The sequence below is a fragment of the Passer domesticus genome, chromosome 10 (assembly GCF_036417665.1).
Source record: "Passer domesticus isolate bPasDom1 chromosome 10, bPasDom1.hap1, whole genome shotgun sequence".
Lineage (NCBI taxonomy): Eukaryota > Metazoa > Chordata > Aves > Passeriformes > Passeridae > Passer > Passer domesticus.
Window position 1 is genome coordinate 23046154 of NC_087483.1, and position 19824 is coordinate 23065977.

At 37.0% G+C, this 19824-nt stretch overlaps 1 protein-coding gene and 1 long non-coding RNA gene across 4 annotated transcripts in view; both read right to left on the reverse strand.

Annotated features, from left to right (window-relative positions):
* RAPGEF4 (Rap guanine nucleotide exchange factor 4) overlaps nt 1-19824 on the reverse strand; it is a 146734-nt gene that overhangs the window by 113676 nt on the left and 13234 nt on the right. For 2 of the 3 annotated variants that reach the window (XM_064434431.1, XM_064434430.1), the window contains exon 4: nt 11424-11570. In XM_064434431.1, the coding sequence (XP_064290501.1) occupies nt 11424-11570 (147 nt within the window). Of the gene's footprint in view, nt 1-6390; nt 6932-11423; nt 11571-19824 lie in introns of those variants that run through there. The other variant, XM_064434435.1, reaches the window with a different exon arrangement.
* Nucleotides 12352-16856, reverse strand: LOC135308951 (uncharacterized). The gene is made up of 3 exons (XR_010369326.1): nt 16820-16856; nt 15520-15577; nt 12352-12407 (listed from the first exon to the last, which is right to left on the reverse strand). It is a non-coding gene; the product is annotated as an uncharacterized LOC135308951 (long non-coding RNA).

Here is a 19824-nt window from a genome sequence, read left to right on the forward strand (position 1 = left end):
AATAGAGCTTGCTTGTCAATTTTGGTTAATACTTCAAGAAAAGGTTTGCATTGGTAGTCAGAAAAGATATTTTTCAAAAGTCAAGGGAGTGGTGGCATGCAAAATTAAATAGAAGTTACTTGGGAAGTGGTCAGAGGTTAAAATGTCAGCAAGTTGAACTATATCAGTTAAGTACAAGATGCAGGACAGCGAGGTTTCATTTTAAATGCTTATTATTGATCATCCTCAAACAGCTGTTATATAAGCCTGGCTTAAAGCTATGTACAGCATCTCGAAAGAAAACAGTATTTTATCAATGTAACTTGAAATTAACAGAAGTAAAGTTCATTCAGAAGTTATTTAGAGTGTAAACTGTTATTTGCGTGTTTCAGCTTTCTTTCAACTTCTTCACTTGGGATTTAACTGAGAGAGTATTTTCAGCAGAGTTCAGAGGAAATACACACTAATGGTCCTATCTAATCAGACATGGGATAAAGGATAAAGAAACTGAGCCTTAAGCACTACACCAGACTGATGGTATGAATGCACGTATTCTGCTAAACCACTGATTTCAACAACAGCCTGTAACAGAAACAAACACTAGATGAAAACACAAATTTTGTGAACATCAATTCATTACATAGTTCAAAAATACATGGAACACGTGCCTTAAAAAGTGCCACATCTTGTGTGATGTTCTTCAATATTTGTGGTCTAAACAACTATTCACCAAGAGAAAAATATTTATCCATAAGCAGACTTGCTTCCATAAATCCTCTTGAGATTTAAACATTTTTGAGGGCCAGCAGGCCCTTTCACATTCCTGGTGAACAGATTTCTAGGAATTTTGTAGCTCACTGAACTAATGGAATTTGAGCAATACCCACTAACCCTGAGAACTGTAACTGCTGGAGTTTTACTGCTCAGATTGAAATGAGGAACGATTCAAGAGCAAGCACATGGACTATTTGGGGTTTTTTAAATATCTGTCTTTTCTTGTTATGTCGGACTGGTCATAATCAGCAAAGATGACAGGCTGAGCCCTGTAATTGTTATTCTCTGCACAGGAGAGATATTCCATATTTAGGTCTTAGTTTTTTATATCTTCATTTTTAAGTGTGCCTGAGGGATGCTGAGAGCTCGTAAGGCTTTGATATGACTTCCCTCAGTACTGGGCTGACCATTGTGTTAAGCACCCCTGAAGTACTTCGGCACAAAACCATTTGAGGGATTCCAGCCTCTTGCTCTCACATTGTATCAGCTGTGTCAGGGGGTAGAAACTGTTACAGAAGGGATAAGGCTAAAGAGAATTGAACACTACCACCATCAGCCCGTGCTGCATATTATACAAAGAGAAAAAAGCAATTAGTAATTACCTGGGTTGAAATATCACAATGCTCATTGATTTCAATATGGTAGTGCTTCACCAATGGATGAAAAGCAGGGAGGAACCAGGCTAAGGTTTCTAATAATCACAGAACTCTGATTATGACCAGCAAGAGGTATCTGTGAGAACTGTACTATCTAATGCAAGCAAAGGGCACTCTTCTTTTGAACCCATTTATTAATCCATATGCCTAAACAATTCATAATGTCTGAGGTTTAGCTTTTTAAGTTGCTGAATAGCCATTCAAGAGAGTACTTACTAAAAATAGAAGAATTTACATTCCACTAAATAGGACCTGTATGTTTCATTACTCTTGCTACATGAAAGTGAACATCCTAAAAATATTTTTACAAAATATTTTATAACTACACCAGACTATGGGAATAAAAAGGAATAATACATACTATGATACAACAACATTGCTTTCAGCTTGTGTTAATCTGTTTAAGATCTGCCAGGTCTCAGCTAATGGATTTTTTTAATGTAAATATTAAAACATATCCATTGATCCAAGAAATGGTATCAGATAATTTGCCTCACCCATAATATAGTACCAAGTAGAAAGCACCCATTGAAATGCAGACTGCAAGCACACACTCTCTATAGCAATACTTTGGAGGAACACATCACTTGTATCAATCACCCTAGAGCAACAAAAAACTCAGGCTTCTAAGGGCTTACTATTTTTGTCAATAACCTGAGGACTAACAGTAAAAATAGATAAACCTCTATTGTAAGGAAGAAAAAGTGCAATTCATCTGAAAAGAGACAAAGGACTGAGATGGTAACAGCAATCAGAAGATCAGAAAGGATCTATCTCTGAAATTACCTGTTCAAATACAACACCACGGTTAAGGATGGCCTGTGTTAAATCCAGAAGTTGAGAAGTGTAAGCAAAGCCCATGCAGCTGTTCACTTTGGTAACCACTTCAAGGCAGGAAAGGACACTGCCAAACACAAACAGCTAGAACCAAAGCTCCAGGCAATCTGACACAGAAGTTCGACAAGGCAAATCTAAATTTGCCTTGTAGCATATACACACACAATGCATATTAGATACAGAGCAGATTACATATGCACACATATGTGAAAAAACATAATTCTGTTAGGCTTTTTTTTCTCTCTGTGACCGAGGAAAATTAGACATATATTTGATAGTAAAAAGTATGTCTGGGAAAAAAGCCAGAATCTATTTGATAAGCTTCAAATGTTATGATTCTTCTGAAAGACATTTTTACTTAATAAAAATGAACTAATGAAAGACCAGAAGTTTGTTTCCTGAAGTATATAGCTTCCCAGTTGTGTTTTGCAATATATGTTTTTGCCATTTAGCACATCATGCTTAGAGATACCACATTTAATAATACAATCTGCTGAGGATGAAAAACATTTTCTTTGCTAATAAAAAAGCTGGTTATAGAAACTGCAAGTTTGGCAGTAAAGCTTCCAAGAAAAATTGCAGCCTGAAAAACACCTGCAGACTTTAAGTGTATACATTTCAGTTTGTCAGATGTTCTTCTGTAATTTAAATATTTTAAGAATCAATCAAAATACTTTCTTTTCTTGGAAATCAGATGAATTCATATTTTTCAACTTTACCTCTAACCATGATAAAATATGAGAAAACCAATAAAGGCATTACTTAACAGGGAGACTGACATGCTTTCTGGATGTTTCAGTTCTTTTTACCCAAGAAACAACCTCAAATAGTCAAGATTTCTGCAATATTATTTAAGACCTTTTGAAGTGCTAATGAACATATAAGCATTTATATGAACTGTAGATAGGAATGACAACATATTTTTGCCCAGTGTCTGGTATAACAGGATTCAACAGGGGGTTGAAGAAGATGGTCATTATTACAGTGATACAGAACAGCACTTAAGAGAAATGACATGGTAGGATGGCTTAAGAGAAGCCAGATCTACACAGTCCTATTCCACCTCTGCATGGTGATCAGGGACAGAGTCACAAAAGGCTGCCTTTGAAATAGATTCAGAAAAAATCAGGAGACTGAGATACAAATCGATTGTAGGGATGACACACAAGAAAATGCACCAGGAAAGTCTGTTGCAGAGAGACATGTGGAAGGATCAAGACCTTTCCAACTAGAATGCTATTTTCCAATATTTTCAGTTGCTTAAGAGGTGTCTGAAGCACCAGTGACTGTCACCTTAAACCAAGGATAACAACAAAGAAACAGACACTCTGAGTTAAAACTAACTGGATCTTCTCCAAGAATTCTGCCTCAAGGACAATATTGAATATCATAATAATGACACAGTAAATAAGCTGAAACAGAGCAGACAATTACCAATTATGAATTTTTCAGCCACAATGTCATTATTTAGCATAGAATTTATCACAGCAAGACTCTCCCAAAACACTTTTACACTTTCATCAGTAGATATCATGCCAAGGGAAATGCTCAAAAAATCTTGCTCCTAGGTAAGCTTTTCCACTGCCAATGTCCAGGAAGGTTACTTTAGGAGATAGACTGCCATAAACACTGTTCACAAAATCTGCATCTATTCTTAAAATATGAAGTGATTAATACAACCAAATGAAAGCAGCAGTCATTGTGGTGCTATGCTGACAAACATGGCTGGCTCATGATTTGCTCCTGAGGGTTAAATGCTGTTTCATGCTCATTAAAATCTGCTCTAGCAGACAGAGCATCACTCGTTAAAATTAGAAATGTCTGAAAAAGCAAAACAAGAAGATGAAAACTAAAACCATATTATGATGATCAAAACCAATGTAACTGCAGTACTAAAGGCCAGAATCTGCTCCCATGTAGCTCCTCGTGTATTAAATCAGTAGTGCTGTATTAACTTGAAATATGTTCAATTCATACCAGCAAAACTATCTGGCACTTTTTTTTGATATAATAAAATTCTGGAATCTTTCCCTGCTACTCGCTTGCACGCTTTCTCAGTATTAACACAACATATGAAGGTGGGATGTTAGCTATTTTCACAGCTTTGCTCACATCTAGCCAATTCTGTGTTTACTGTCATAGTCTAAAACTGGGCACAGGGATTTTTTGTATTCTTCCTCCTTCCATGTGTTCCTATAGGAAAAAAAAGCTTGCCTACCATCATTTTTCTGTCTCTCACACTAGCTCTGTGTCTTTGCATAAAAATTTGCATTTGTTATCAGCTGAGATTTGCAGACAACATAAGGCAACAGATTCCACACACCTGGGTCCTTCTGATGCCTTAAAATTTAGCTTTTATATTTTTCAGATCAGTACTGCTCTAGTGTATAACTCTAACACTCCACAGACTGTCAGCTACTGTTCTCCCATTTTATTCAGACAAAACAATTTCTCTCTAGACTTGAAACTCACTTTCTCAGGCACCAAAAAATGTAAATAACAGTGAAGTAGGGTGCAAACTGGGAATGTGACTCCATTACCTCCATTACCATTGGACAATTAACCTCTGATATGCAAATTGACCTAATTTGTATCTGTCTGAAAAACCCATGACAGTCGTCCATCTTGGGTGTAGTTTCTGCAAGACTCCTACACTGCCCAACATGTACCCTTTGAATACCTACCTTTAATTCTGTCTGGTCTTTGTTCTAGGTAGCCTCCCCAGGCATCACTTCCACATCTCTCTTCTGTATTGTATTCTGTATCAGGTAACATGGAATAATTCTTCCTTATTCTGACAAGATGGCTATTTGGGAGGTGGGTGAACGCAGTATTCCAGGTACATTGAAAATGCAGGCTACCACACTTTGATCACTTTTACATTTCTTAAATAAAATCCCATTAGAGAGACAAATCATCAAGGAATCATTTGAGCAGTCAATGGAGAGAGTGACATGAAGCGGGTAAAAACAGCCAAGCGTTCCATGACCACCTTTTTATACTTTTGTGGGTCTCCAAGCACTTCACTATTTTAAATCACATGATCACCCATCCTGCAAAGCTAAATATTCTGTATTTTATTAACTGTAGTTTTATACCTCTACTATGTTTGCCTATGGGAAATCAGTAAATCAGGGCAGAGACTTCTGCAATTGATTACTGGGCAATAAACGGGCAGAGTGGTACACCATAAATCAAGGTGATAGTTTAGGGGCTGGACATTAATCTGACTTTTTCTTTGATTCCCCCCTTCCAATATTTCATTTCTCAGATCAAATTTAATCTCTCACTCAAATGAACTGGAAAGAATTTCTGCTATGGAATACTCATTGGTAAAAAGGTATATTAGAAAGTACTGACATTTACGTGTGATTCCTAATACGCCTTAAACACACTGAAGTGCTCAGGAGCCTACCAGAGAAAGAAGCAAGACCATTCTCATTGAACAATGCAACATGTATTTTCCAACAGCCTAAGGCAAGGAAAAGGTTGCCTCTCCAAAATGCTGCCTACTGCATTACACTGCCAAACACCACATGAAATGCAGTAACCTCCTTTGATAAACAATGCACTTACAATATGACCAAATGGATAAAAAAAAATTTAAATACTTCCATATTTATTTTCATTAATGTATTTTTACGTGCCTTCATAATTCCCATTGCTATAATCCCAGGACATAAAATAAAGCATAAAATTATATTATACCTTGATATGAGAGGTGTTACTAGATATACCTTAAAGTGACAAACTGATATTCCATAAAAATTTACGGAGAGTTGTGGTCCCAATTCTGATTAATTTAAGCATTATTCAGAAATCCCACAGAACAGTGCTACAGCAGACCCTTTCACACACGTACTTCCTAGATGGCATTCCAATGAAATGGCATGTGAAACTTCTGTTCTGACAGATCTGGTTCTAAACTAGCTCATTAAAACCTAGCACTCACAGTGCTCAGAAAACAAAGGGAGTAAGAAAGCTGCTTCTCCCAAATCTATCATTACAGAGCAGTTCAGTCTGCTGAGGGCTACTGAATTAACAGCAGATGGGCAAAAGCAGGAAGCAAGTTACACTACAGTTTATCAGTTTACAAGATGCGTAAGTGCTGCTGAATAGAAATAAAAAAAAAAAATATTCTGACCTTATAGGGGCCAAGTCTCCCTCTCTCCAAAGTCACTGCATACTGAAGTAATAGCTGTTCTTCATTTACTCAAGTGTTTCTCAAGGCATGTTCAGTAACTTCTAACACAGTCTTAGTCCACACAAAAGGAAATTGGTTATTTGTCTGTTATCCAAGGAAGGCTGAGTAATACACCGCAGTAGGAAAGACCTCTAAAAATAAGTCATCTCTCAGCAGATTCACTCCCTTCCTGTCTGGGTTTGAATCAGTTTGCAACTGCATGAAAGGACAAAGCTCGAGGATGAAGTATGGACAACTTCTGTAATGATCACACTGCTCATATGCATTCATTTCCCTCCTACTCTGTTTAAAAGAATCCAGTTATTAGGGGTGGAGCAAGGTAGTGCTCAACAGGATGTGCGTGATCAGAGCTCCGCATGTGTAACCTTCTGCTTTCATGTTTATTTTTGGATGTATTTTCCTTTGTACTTTGAAGTAGTTTTCTTGGGCAAGGTAGCTAGCACCACAATCACTTATACATGCTGAGGAAGGAAAGCAAGCCCTCACCAACACAAACAGTATTTTTTTCTACAGATTCATAGAATATCTTGAAAGTCTACAGTATTGTAACAGTAATAAGTTACTTTTTGTCATGCTTGTTAGTGCTCTTCAGACACCAAAGCCAGGGACAGTCAGTGCACAAAGGAACATCACCAGTGATTCCCATAACCTCCTAGCTCTTCATCAGGGAACAGTGTTCAGCTGTGTGAGAATTCAGTGTGAGATTTCATCATCTTTAATCCGCTGTAACAGCGTTGATAGCCAACGAGTCTCCAAGGATGAGTAAGCAGAGAAGATCAACAGATGTTCCCCAACAGGATGCTACTTCAACAGACACAGTCATTAGAGAAAAAACTGGCTCATTTTAACTGGTAATTGTTGTTATCAGGACAGTGTCATTTGTTTTGACCAGCATTCCCTGACTGATAGAAATGAAGGTCACAGAAAATGTTTCTGTACTTAAAGGGCTGACTGAATATGGGGCTGCACGTATTACGGAAGGCACCTTAGTGTATTTTTTATAAAGAATATCCTATCTTTTCCTTAAAGAATATTTAAATTTAAAAACTGGCAGACTAACACTGGTTAAAAGAAAGTCAGTTTAGTAATAGCTATCTTTTTTTCTTTCAGGTATAGTCCCAACTACAATATTTTTCATAGCAATTAATACCTTTGCTGTATATTGTGCATTAAGTACATCAATAAAACATATCTAATCTGACAATAATTATACCAATGCAATTGCTTCTTAGAGCAATACAGCTAATACAGGGCAAGTTACTTTTCAATTTAAAACTCAGAGAAGTCTGCAAATTCACAATATGAAGATTCAGAGATACCAAACATTCTTTCTAAACTTAGAAAGAATTAAAATAAATAATCTCTCTCTCAAAATCTAGTTTCAGGATATATACTGAAAGTTTCATAAGCAGCACAATGGATATGTAATTGTCTTTCAAAGAACTGCATAGATATAGAAATATTTGTTGCAAATGTGAACATCAGTAGGGTTCTGTATTAACAAATGTTTAGTGTTAAGAAGGACACTTCATAGTTTTTACTCCTAGCATTTCAGATTAGTTGCACAGTAAATTAAAGCCAATACTGAATCTATTTCTGTTGTTTCATTTTCCAAGATTACATTCACAATCAAAAATAAGAAAAAAAATTTAAATTTAAAATTGCAGCATTGGATTTTCGTTCCTCTGTAGGAACAATTCTTATTTGGTTAATGGAGTTTTGATGTTTTTCTTTCCCTCAAAACAAGGAAATAAAGTAAATTTCCCCAAAAATTAATTTCTTGGGGAAAAAAACAAATGAAAAAATAACATATATTGCATTTTTGCACTTCTATTATTAATCATAAAAATTCTACATACATAAAATCAGCCACCATTTTAAGAATACTAACCCTACAATTTATTTAGGTTGTTCTTATATGACAGTATTACATTATTTTGGAATTATTTAACTTTTTTTCTGGAAAAACTACTTCTTTCATGAATTAAATTCTCATTATGTGGACAATTGAAATTTGCCCACAGTAGATTTTAGCTTTTACAATATCTGGACTGTAATGAACTGACATTGTTGCCTTTCCCTATTTTTCCATGGTACCATATGTATTGAATATCTGTGATCCACTCTTGACTTTGTGTGAGTTTTCATTAGACACAATTAAAAACTGAATGACACGTAACAATAACAGTTTCCTCATGCAGACTTTGTCACAGCAAAAATATATGAACCTTAGGATAAGGCAGAAAGAACAATGCAGCATCAAAAATATTAAAAGTCTCCCTTTAGAAAAATATTTACCTTTCTTCAGGTAACAATAATATTATGAACAATATGGTGCTGGTGCTACTGGTAGTATATTTTGGGAAAATTTTCTTACATAATTTTCCATCTATTTTAAACATTTTCTCTTTATCACATATTAGCTGCAGTTTATGCAAACTCTGGGATTAGCAGGTTGCAAGGAAATAAATATTACCTTGAAAAAATGAACAACTTTATTATATCTGAGACCAACCAGCAAAGCTGTATTTCATTGAATAATTTTCCACTCACTGACAGTAGAGGGATAGCCTCCTTGAAAGAAAACACATCAAAATATATGAGAAGTTCACTGTAAAATGGCACAAAAGACAAAGAAGCACCATAATCTAAACTGTGGTCTCTGACTGACACCTGCAGCATTTGTGACATGTTCTACAGCTCAGTTTCATAAAAGCTGCAACACACAAGGTGTGTGCTAAAGCTGCCTATGACCACTCCAGCACTTTTAACACATATCACCTTCCACAAAAGCATCTATCATCAAAAAACTCAGCAAAATCATCAAAAGCGCTCAAAACAAAACTGTATTAGTGATTAAAGACCAAATTATGTTGAACTTGTTTTTAAAACTACTTTAAATATATGATTCAAAAATTTTTAAAAGGGAACCCCATGCCCCAAATAATAAGAGAAATAAGAGAACAATGCTTAGAAGGAAATTCATATGCATGGGAAAAATGACTGTGCTTATACCAATTAAAAGTGAATTTTTTACAAAAATGTTACCAGAGAAACCTAAAATTGGATTTATTCTCCCCATCATTATCTTGTAAAGCACTATCGACATTATCAAATTTCTGACTACTGGCAAATGCTGCATATGTTAAAACAGATGAGACCACTGGCATATTTCATCTTTTCATACCAAGGCCTAAAACTACAATGCAGCTGCTTTGGAAAAAAAAAAACAAAACCCTGTGAACTGCAAAAAAATATTGCCTTGTCAGATTCTTCAAATTAACTGCAAAACTTCAATAACTGTAGAACGTGCCAAAATATTTTAATTTAGCTGTAGAACCTGCCAAAAAACAGTAAAAATCCTGGCCATGCAATTCAAAGAATGGTATCTGATATTGTCAGGCCATTCAGTGGCAAGCGTGTTTCACTCACACTGTGGTCTTTCATGCCTTGGCAATGCTGCACCATTAACTATGCTCAAGGTAACATACTGTTAGGCAGCTGATGAAAGTGCAGTTTCCTCCCTCAATGTAGATAGCTGAAGATTTGACTTTTTTCTGATACTGACTTTAGAACTGCTTTAAGACAATTAGTTGCAGTGTAATACTGCTCTTTCGCAGGAAAACAGAAAGAAAAAAAATCCATCCATCCACAGTTAGAAGCTGAACTAAAATGTTAGAACCAGCACCTATTTCTTAAATATAATTAATGTCCCTAGACCTGCAACTTTAGGACACTGTCACACCATCTGGCAGCTCTGCACAACACCTACACTTGTACAGTCACCATGTCAAACAAGCTGGAGGTACAAATTGGCAATAGTGTAGGCCAGGCCAACAGGATGCCTTCCAGTTCCCACAACACTTTTCCAACCAAATGTAGTGCTTGCAAAAATGCAAACAGAGTCAAGTTCAGTAACTTTGTGCAGCAACATGTTAATGAAGTCTTCTCTGCATGGATACCAAAGTAGACAGACTACAGAATCAAGAAACTCAGCAGTATGTTCTCCACAAAGGAAAGTTTTAAGGGAATTCACATGTAATCAGAAAGTCAATTTTTAAGTGATCTTGATCCATCTGCAAATTCTAAACCCCTTACAGCTGGTGATGAGACAAGAGTAAATGAGAATAATTTAAAATTTCAGAGTACAATAAGAATACACTCTCCTCATAAAAGCTGGCAATAAAAGCAAAATTAAGGCTAAGAGAGCAACACCTGCAGTATATAAATAAATTCTACCAGATATTCTACCACCTAAGTTATTTCATTACAAGAGGCCCACAGGAAAGAAATACAGGAGTATGGAATCATACATAATATGAAGGACTAAAGACAAGTAAAAACTTTTATTTTTTCCCAAAGTAATTTAAAATAATTATACTTTGCTTATGATATAAATGTCTTCATACTACATGGTGGTCCACCCTAAAGAGGATGGGCTGTGGGCATGCCACACAGCAAGTAACAACATTAGACCCTGAGAAATCTCTAGTGAGATAACAGTGAGAATGAAGGAGAAGAAAAGGACAATGGGATCATTATGCAGATTAAGTTATTCCTTATAAGGTTATATTCTGAACCCTGCCCTCTGATTAGTTAATCCTGTATTCCATATAAGGTATTGTTTCTGTTTCTCTCTGTTCATTGGTTCCCTGCTCTCAGATAATGTTTATACAAGGCTGTGTTTGTGCCATTGGAGGTCTTCTCAAGGAGCTATGTAGATCTGCACTGTTTATGCTTTGTGTCGCGCCCTCACGCGCCTGATTTTATCCACATTAAAGTGTTCTGTTTCTAGCCCTTTAGTCCTTCCCATCCATTTTATTTTATTGCCGTGCTCCCAGCTGGTCCCAGGGCTGCACGCGTCGGCAGCAACAGGAGCCCGTCCAACGTATGATGCAACAATACTATATAACAAATACTTTCAAAGTCAAGGCATTTTTTTCTGTATTAACTGCAAATAAATCTGAACTTACTTCCCAAAGTGCTTTGAAGTCCTTCTGCTCAATTCGAAGGAGCTCACTATGTTCCCTGGTAACAATGGTAGCATGGCGAGGAGTGTTATCCAGAATGGACTCTCCAAAAGCAGTTCCTACTCCAAGAGTGCATATCGTCACAGCATCCTTTGATTCAAAAAAAAGGACACATTAAATATTTCAGGATGTTTTGAGAGTTTTTGTGTCTTATTTTTAATAGCACTGCGTTGAGAGTCTTCAGCAATCTGCTTAAAAAGAACATTAATTTAGATGTCAACAACAAAAAAAATCAATGTGCTGGTAAACAACATGGAAAGCTTTAACATGGAAAAAGTGGGACTTCTGTTTTCTATATTCATCAGTTGAATTCGACATTTCTGAATGCAAATCTGAGAACACAAGAATCACTTTCATCTTTATAAAAACCTATGATCTCCGGTAATCTCTCTCTAAACACTACTAAGATGATTAGATCTTTAGAAATCTCAGAGGTGATGAGAAGGTAACTAGAATCAGAAATGCAATCTTGGAAGATAAACTTCTGTCCTACACAGGCTACTCTTATCAGAAAAAAAAATCACCTGTTATGTTTTCTGTAAATGTAACTTTCAATTATAATATCCTCTTGTATTTATATTGCATTTCTCTATTGTACAAGCAACGTGCTTGTACCATTGAACCAACTCTTGGCCCTTCTGTTGAAAATGCCAGCAAATCTTTCAGTTGTTAATGGATGTTTGTCAATTAACTACCAGACCAAAAAAAAATATTTTCACATAAATCAGGGATTTCAAGAAAACTATTCAAGTTCAAACAACCTGGAAAAAATGGATCCATGTACAGAGCAATAAGAAGGTCCCAAACAAGCAGCAAAGTCCACTTCGAAGGAGTCTATATGAGCACATGCCATTCTAAATGATGTCTAAATGAATCTCTCTTGGCCAGGAACTCCTCTGTAGTAGTTCCAATAAAAATTATGAGCTACTGCAGAGAAAACAAGTAGCCATTAAAGAGGTTGCTTGAATCAAGATCTTTAGATACATGTTCTATTTTCAGCTCAAAAGTTGCTTTGTTCCTCATCACAGGCTTGAAGCTGAACACTCACGTCTTTTTTCTGAGATGGGCCTTATCTGACAGTCTGTTAAGTAATTAAAAAAATTAGCAACAGCATAAAAAATTTTAAATCATACTAACTGTACTTAACAATAGAAAACGTATTGCATGTGCATGCAGACAATTACAAATTACCATAGAAAAACACATGCTAACTTTACTTGATACAAGATGAGAAGTATAGTTTAATTCTAAAATGTAGGATTCATGCAACCTCTGCAAAAATCAAAGCAGAAATATTTGTCGTCCTCGTGGCTGATAATCCAGGAGAGATACATGAACAAATTTCAGCATCATTTTCTGTGTTTAGAATTGCCCTGCTTTTCTTTCATGCATCTAATAAGTCATAATAGGCAAATGTTATTAAGATAAGGTTAGTAGCTTTGTAATTGCAATACAAAGACAAAAGCCCATAATAGTCCAGTTCCCTGAACCATACCAAATTGCTCTTACACAGATGTTACCATATAAAATTGTGTGTTCAGGAAAACAAAATCAATTATGTCTCAGAGAAGATCTAGGAAAAATTTATCAACTGTCAGAAATAAATTTTCAAGGAAGGAAAGTAAGAACAGATTTTCTTTAAAAGAAAGAATATTCAGGAATAAGCACCTAGGCACCTAAATAGAAGCCTCTACAAACAGACTATAGTACAGTTTATACACTGAAATCTGCCTTCCCAAGCTTACAATTCAGAGCTGAAACACTGTGCATGCTACAATACTCACAATGGCATTCAAAGGAGCTACAAAGAAAATGGGCCTACTGCTCACACAAAATTTCATCTACAGATATACAATACATTATTCTCAATCCTATTCAGAAAGTTCAGATAAAAGAGCTCTGTTCAGGACAGGACAACCAAACAGCCTGGCATAAAAGAAACTTTTCCTGTAGGTAGATCATAAACACTGTTTACATCTTCTAACTTCTCACTCGCTCCCTTCCCTTCAAAAAAAGAAACTCATTTTAAACATTTCACCTTCTCTGACTGTGTACAACCCTAAAGAATAATGACAGAACAGACATGAGAAGAAAAAAGGATAATTGTTAGTTAAGAAATTACTTTATAAGGTAACTTCTGATGAGGCAGTTGTTAAGCTTAAGGAATAAATTAACACTGTGGGATGTTAGGTCAAGAGACTGGAATGGTCCTATCTATATTCATTAAAGGAAAATCCAGGCTTCCATCCAATGCCTTGTTAAGGCTGACCTAGGACAGAGGCTAGATGGAGTTAAAGAATAAAGTAGCTATTCATTAAAAGGTCTCAATGGATACACCTTGGGCAGCACAAGCACCCAGCCAGGGCTACACCTGAGATGAACCAAAATGGTCACAAAATGGACACCTGGTCACAAGGTCTCTCACTTTCATAAGTTATGGTCCATTAGCATATTGGAGTTACTTGTGCAATTATAGCTTTAAGTTATGAAGTCCCATCCTTCTTGTTTTCCTCTCTTCAGTCCACCTTTATGCTCTTGGGCCTGAATATTTGGATCAGTTGTCCTTTGTCCCAAGCTAGAGAAGGAATTTTTTTTCTAGCTACTCTGTGAAGCGAGCTTACCATCCTTTAATATGAACCTCAGAACTACACTCTAAAGCAGAACAGAATTTGAAAAACATAAAAGCTAAAACCTAATGCGTCATATCAAGTTTTTTCAGATTTTTTCCCCAGCCATCACTGTTCTCCACAGAGATGCAGTTTCACAGCCAGCTGGGGTGCAGACCTATATGCCTTCTTTGAGGCTTCAGAGCCCTATTTTCTCGCTACCCCTTGTTTATACATCTCCAGCCTCCTGGGGAATCAGGTGTGTTTCCTGTTATGCCAGTTAACCTTACACTCAAGAATCTCCCGCTGTTCAGTGAAGACTTCAGGAGGATTGCTGGCAGCTCAAAACTCTGTTTGCTGTTCCCCTCTGCAATCCCAGAAGCAGCAGGGTGTTCTAGTGGCTGGTAACCAGCTAACATTCACACAGCTATTTAAAAGTATTAGAGACTTAGAAAGATGAGATTGCTCCCATTGCTATCTGTCCTCTGTACACACTATAAAACAGTAGTGTTCAAATCAGAGGCTCTTTGTGTATTCAGTTTCACTGACTCTTACTGCCACATGAGACATATGCAGGAAAAGCATTCTTAAGCTTTTCCCTCACCCCCCCCCCCATCAATCCAAAACATTATTGAATTTGCAAGACCATTTTATGGAATGGATGAGAATCAGAAATAAGGCTCTGCTTTATTCCCTTCCCCAGCATCTGAAGGATCATCCTGTATCCCCGCTCCTTGACTTGTGACCCCTTCTGTTCCTCAAGCTGGCAAACAGAATTTTTGTACTGTGTGTGAATAAAATAATGGTGCTGGAAAGAGAAATGAAGAAAACAGGGAGAAACATTACTACTAGGCTCAAAGGGATGTTCCTTTGAAATTTTAGCTTGTTCAACATTTTGAGTTTTTAAGACAGCTGATGTAGCTAGATTGTTTTTGATTTCATCATTTTCCTACACCTTGCATCTTTATCTCACCTGTCTATCTGTGTCTCTCTAGGACATCATACTATCTCTATGTTTAACAGGAGTTTTGCAAAAGCTGGCATTTTGAGAAGTTTGCTTATTATTACTTTGACACAGTGTAGTTTGTCCTCAGCAAAAATTTCCTTCTATAACAGAGAAACCCAAGATATACATGAAAGTAAAGCATGAAGTGATTTTTCTCTTCCATTACCTTCACTTCAGTGTTTGAGCCATTCAGACAAGAAATCCTTATCAAACTATTTCTAACAATAACACAGAAATACTTCTGAATACACTTAAATCGCAGTTTGCAAATATGTTAGGCCACCCTCTTTACACAAGACAAGGTTATTTGCTTAAAGAAGGCATTATGCTTCTACAAAAACTGTAAGCAGCTTCTCTTTAGTACCTAATTAAAACATGTATGGTTCAGACTAACTGTACTGTAATACCACATTCATTATTTCCATACCTTTCTATCTGATCTTCTAAAAGCTACCTGCAATGTCTTAGATGTTTTCCTACGTCACCTGACAGAGAGAAGTAAAATTATTTTCCTGTATTAACTTTCAATATGCACAACCACAACACTGGAGCTCAGCATGAGCCAACACACTCGGCTTCTCAGCTTAGTATATTAGTTCAGCCAATCTCTGTGTTACAATGGGTACAGCAGTTCTCATGAGCAAACTAAACAATTTAAAACTACCTTAGGCATATTTATACTACTAACTACAGTACAAACCTATGTCACAACTTCACACAGGTTATCTCCAAAATACATTTACATACTGAAAGCAGTATTGCAAGGTCTACCCTGTTTAAATCCCTTTCCTTGCTGCCACTTCACCTTATTACACACCTCCTTTGTCCTCAGTTTCAAAGAGCTGTGAAATTCTTCCATTTCTTACATGAACATCTGAACCTCTTTCTTCACAGTCATTCTTCTCAGCAACCCCACTAACTTATTTGGCTTTTCATCCCCAGCCCTCTGCATCTTCTTACAGCTGACACTGCTGTACCATCCAAGCACTCACAGCTCCTCCTTTAGAGCTTTTCTAAAACAGGCTAATTGTTTTTTAAGTCAATGCCCTACGTTAAATTTTGCCTGTTTTTAAAAATTGACCTGCCTAAAAAACCCCACCATAACATAGGCAAGATAAGCTGGCAATAGGCCCCGGCACACACTCTGTTTGAGCTGGCAAAATGCAGAAAAAAACCCAGAAGATCAAATTGCTATTTGGTCTTTGTCTTTTTTCTCTTCATTCCTTCATAGTTTATCAGAAAAATATTTGGGGTAAAAGACTCTGAATCTAATTCAGAAGAACACGGTGTTGTAGAATCTGACAACATTATAACACTGATGCTTTTGTCAAAATGCATTTATTCCCAGCTTTAATCTGAGGCATTGCCAACAGTCATCCTTAGACTGTTCAGTTTAAAAACAGAGTTCAAAAATGAAACATACCCAAGGCAATTCGTCAGCAACGCTTTTAAGACAACACCAAACCAGGAACATCCCTAAGAAAAACTTCCATTACTAGATATCTCAACACTGGGTAGGCAGCAATGCCAAATAAAAATGAAATTCAGAATCTGAACATAACTGAGGGCAAATACCTCTTTCTGATATATTCTACAGAGGCTGCATTTTCTGTTTATTTTGAAGGCAACTTAACTTCACTTTTTTTATGACTTTTAAGTACTGTATTTATCAGGGTATTTGTACAAACAAATTGAGACACAACCAAAACAGTTTTCATTACAGTTACCTCTGGAATTCACATTGAGAGGTTTTCACCCTAGAAAATGTCCTCTTTGATCTCTTCTTGATTGTTGAATGCCCAGAAAAATCCATTAATAGTTTTTACAGACAGCAGACTCCACTCAGGATGTACTGGATGAGTAATCCTGTCAAATCTCTGTAGCCATTCCAACGGCATATGAAATTACCAGCACATTTTACCAGCTCGGTGGAACAAAACTAGCAGTAACAGCAAACTTTTCTCTGGTCAAACTCTTTAAAACAGGTGTGTATGGTAAATAGCCGAATGCGATTTACAAACACCGCCCGAACTCGGGCTTGCTTTGTGTTCTAACACTGCCCTCTCGTGACAGAACACAGCTTTGCAAGCAGAAAGGGTTTTTCCAAACCAGTACGAAAACAAGGCTTTATGAGGTCCTGATTATCTGTGTCTGTCTCTATTAAAGCCCGTAAAACAATAGATGTAATAGTTCTTGTTATTTTAATATCTAATCATAGCTAATATAAATATTTCTGTTTACATAAATTCTCAACTTGGTCCTTATCAGTATTACTAATATTTTCTGAGAGAAATCACAGGTGTCTACATTAGTAAGCTGCTGTGCAGCAAGGATGTGTGTGAATTAATACCTCACTAGCTACACTGAAGTCTTGATCCATTAGTACTTAAAAATTTAATTTCTACATGCCTCTGTAGGAACAAAGGCAATTAAGACACTTTTATCAGGGACCAGGTGCACAATAACTTGCTGCACTTCTAATGGGAGAAAGCCACCAATCACCAAAGGTGACTATAGAGAGAGGTAGTACATGGTAGATGTTACACAATGCATTAATTCCTAGGCTTCGTGAAATTTAAGTTTCCCAAGTACACAGATAAACACCTAGCAAAATGGGACTCATTTTTCATCAAGAGAATTGATTTTCCGTATTTACATTAATACTGTAGGCATCATCATATAATCACAGGATAATTCACACTGCAAGAATACTCAGGAGGTCATCTAATACAACTTCCTGTTTATCTGAAGTATTAAACAGTGTCCAAATTAATTAGTTATGTCTACAGACATTTTAACCAATAGGAACCTAAATACCAAGTTAGCTTCTCTCCTACTAGAATGACAGACTAATCCTGTACTTTTACATGAGTCTACAAACTTCTAAACTCAGGTAAACAGCTGTATCTGTCCTGCTCTGCTGGAAGTTTGTCATTAGCATTCGTGCCATTTATGGTATAATAGTAACAGCAGAGCAATTAGTCATTGTTACAACTCTGCAAAGGAACCCTTCGCTCCTGGGTGATGAGATTGGAAAATGTGCTCCAAGTACCCCTACGTCTTAAGCACCCATTCCCAGCTGTCAATGCTGTCAACCGAGTGTGCCAGGGCTGCCCTGACAGCAATGCAACACCGTATTGCTTCTACCATCTGGGTTTGTAGAGAGCACAGTAGGCAGGGAGTGCTAGCAAGTGCTAGACAGTGCTACTTCAAATTAGGAATGACCAGTACCAGGGCAACAACAAAGTACAGGCAAGACTGTACAGGAACCACATCCAGGAGGCTACAGGCAGGAGAATGAGGAGACCAAGAATGAACAAGGAGGGACATGGTATAAACCCCAAGCTGGAGCAAAACCAGAGAAAACGTTGGACTCAAATAGTATTTACGAGTCCCCAAACATGAAAATTATCCAGACAGGAATGGTAAATGCATGGGCTGCTATGTTTTTGGCAGCAAGACCATTTTCTAGGGCAACTAGGCAGTGGTAAGAATTAAGTTCCTTTTTCACGTGAGAAGGAAATGTGAGGTAAGAAGTAACTGCAGAATATAATTTCTAGAACTAGAATTACATGAATTGTAGTTCAACAGCTTCCTACTGGCAGGAAAGTGAAGTTAACCTGAACAAGCAGAAAAAAAATATTTACATTATATTCACTAAGAAACTGAAGTGTTCCATACTCCATCTAATGGAACAAATCAACACTCCAAAGAGATTCTTAATTTAACATCCAGATTGTGAAGATATATTACTTTCTGAGTAAAGAGCATTGATTCTTCACAACAGTGTAGTGCCATCTCTTGGCAAACACTGGAAAATCCTGATTGCTTTAGACACCCACAGAAAAGGGTCTCATAAGAGCCCAGTACTGTTCCAAATTGTGACAATACCAATGACAGCCAGGCCGTGACAAGAATTGCTCAAATTAAGTTAATTATACTCTCAATCAATCTCTACTTAGTACTGTTGCTAAAAATAATATGAAAGAAGTTCCTTTTGCATCTACCATTCTACTGCAGTAAATAGAAACACCCAGTACTCACTCACTGCCTTGACTTGCATTCTGACCCAATTTCAATGATGATGCGACACTCAACAAAGTGAAAAAAAATCCAATTTCTGCTATGAACAAAAAACTTTCCTCAATCGGGCAAACTCTGGGCAAAGACTACACCACCACCATCCCCTACACATGCTATTTTCAATCCAGGTGAGGAAAATGGGTAGTAATCTCTGTAAGGTCCTAGATAGCTATACTACTCATGCAAAGGCACAAGTCCCTTATCAGAGGTACAACCCCAAGCCAAGCTACATCATGGGACAATCACTGGTCTCAAACATGGCAGCAGGGAAGGGACAGGATGCTCTCCCACAAGACTAAGCTCACAGCAGCAAGTGCATGACAATAGACAACTTGGACAGGAGACTCCAGGAAAACTATCTCATCTTATTTACTCTAAAATCCAGGGCACCAAGATACTGAGAAACCACTTTAAATTTGGGGAGAATTTTACTTGTCCTTCTGTGTCTTAACACTGAATAGGTATTACCTGTAGGCATCTTGTCCAACATGGCAGCAGTTCCAATAGTCTGCTATTACTACACTACTTCCCCATTTCTGCAGTGGAGATTGCATTATGCTGTTATTAGACTGCATTGCTAGTGGGTTTGCTTTGAACTTCCTGAAGAACTGGATTAAAATATTTCTAGGGAATGAATTACCCACACTCT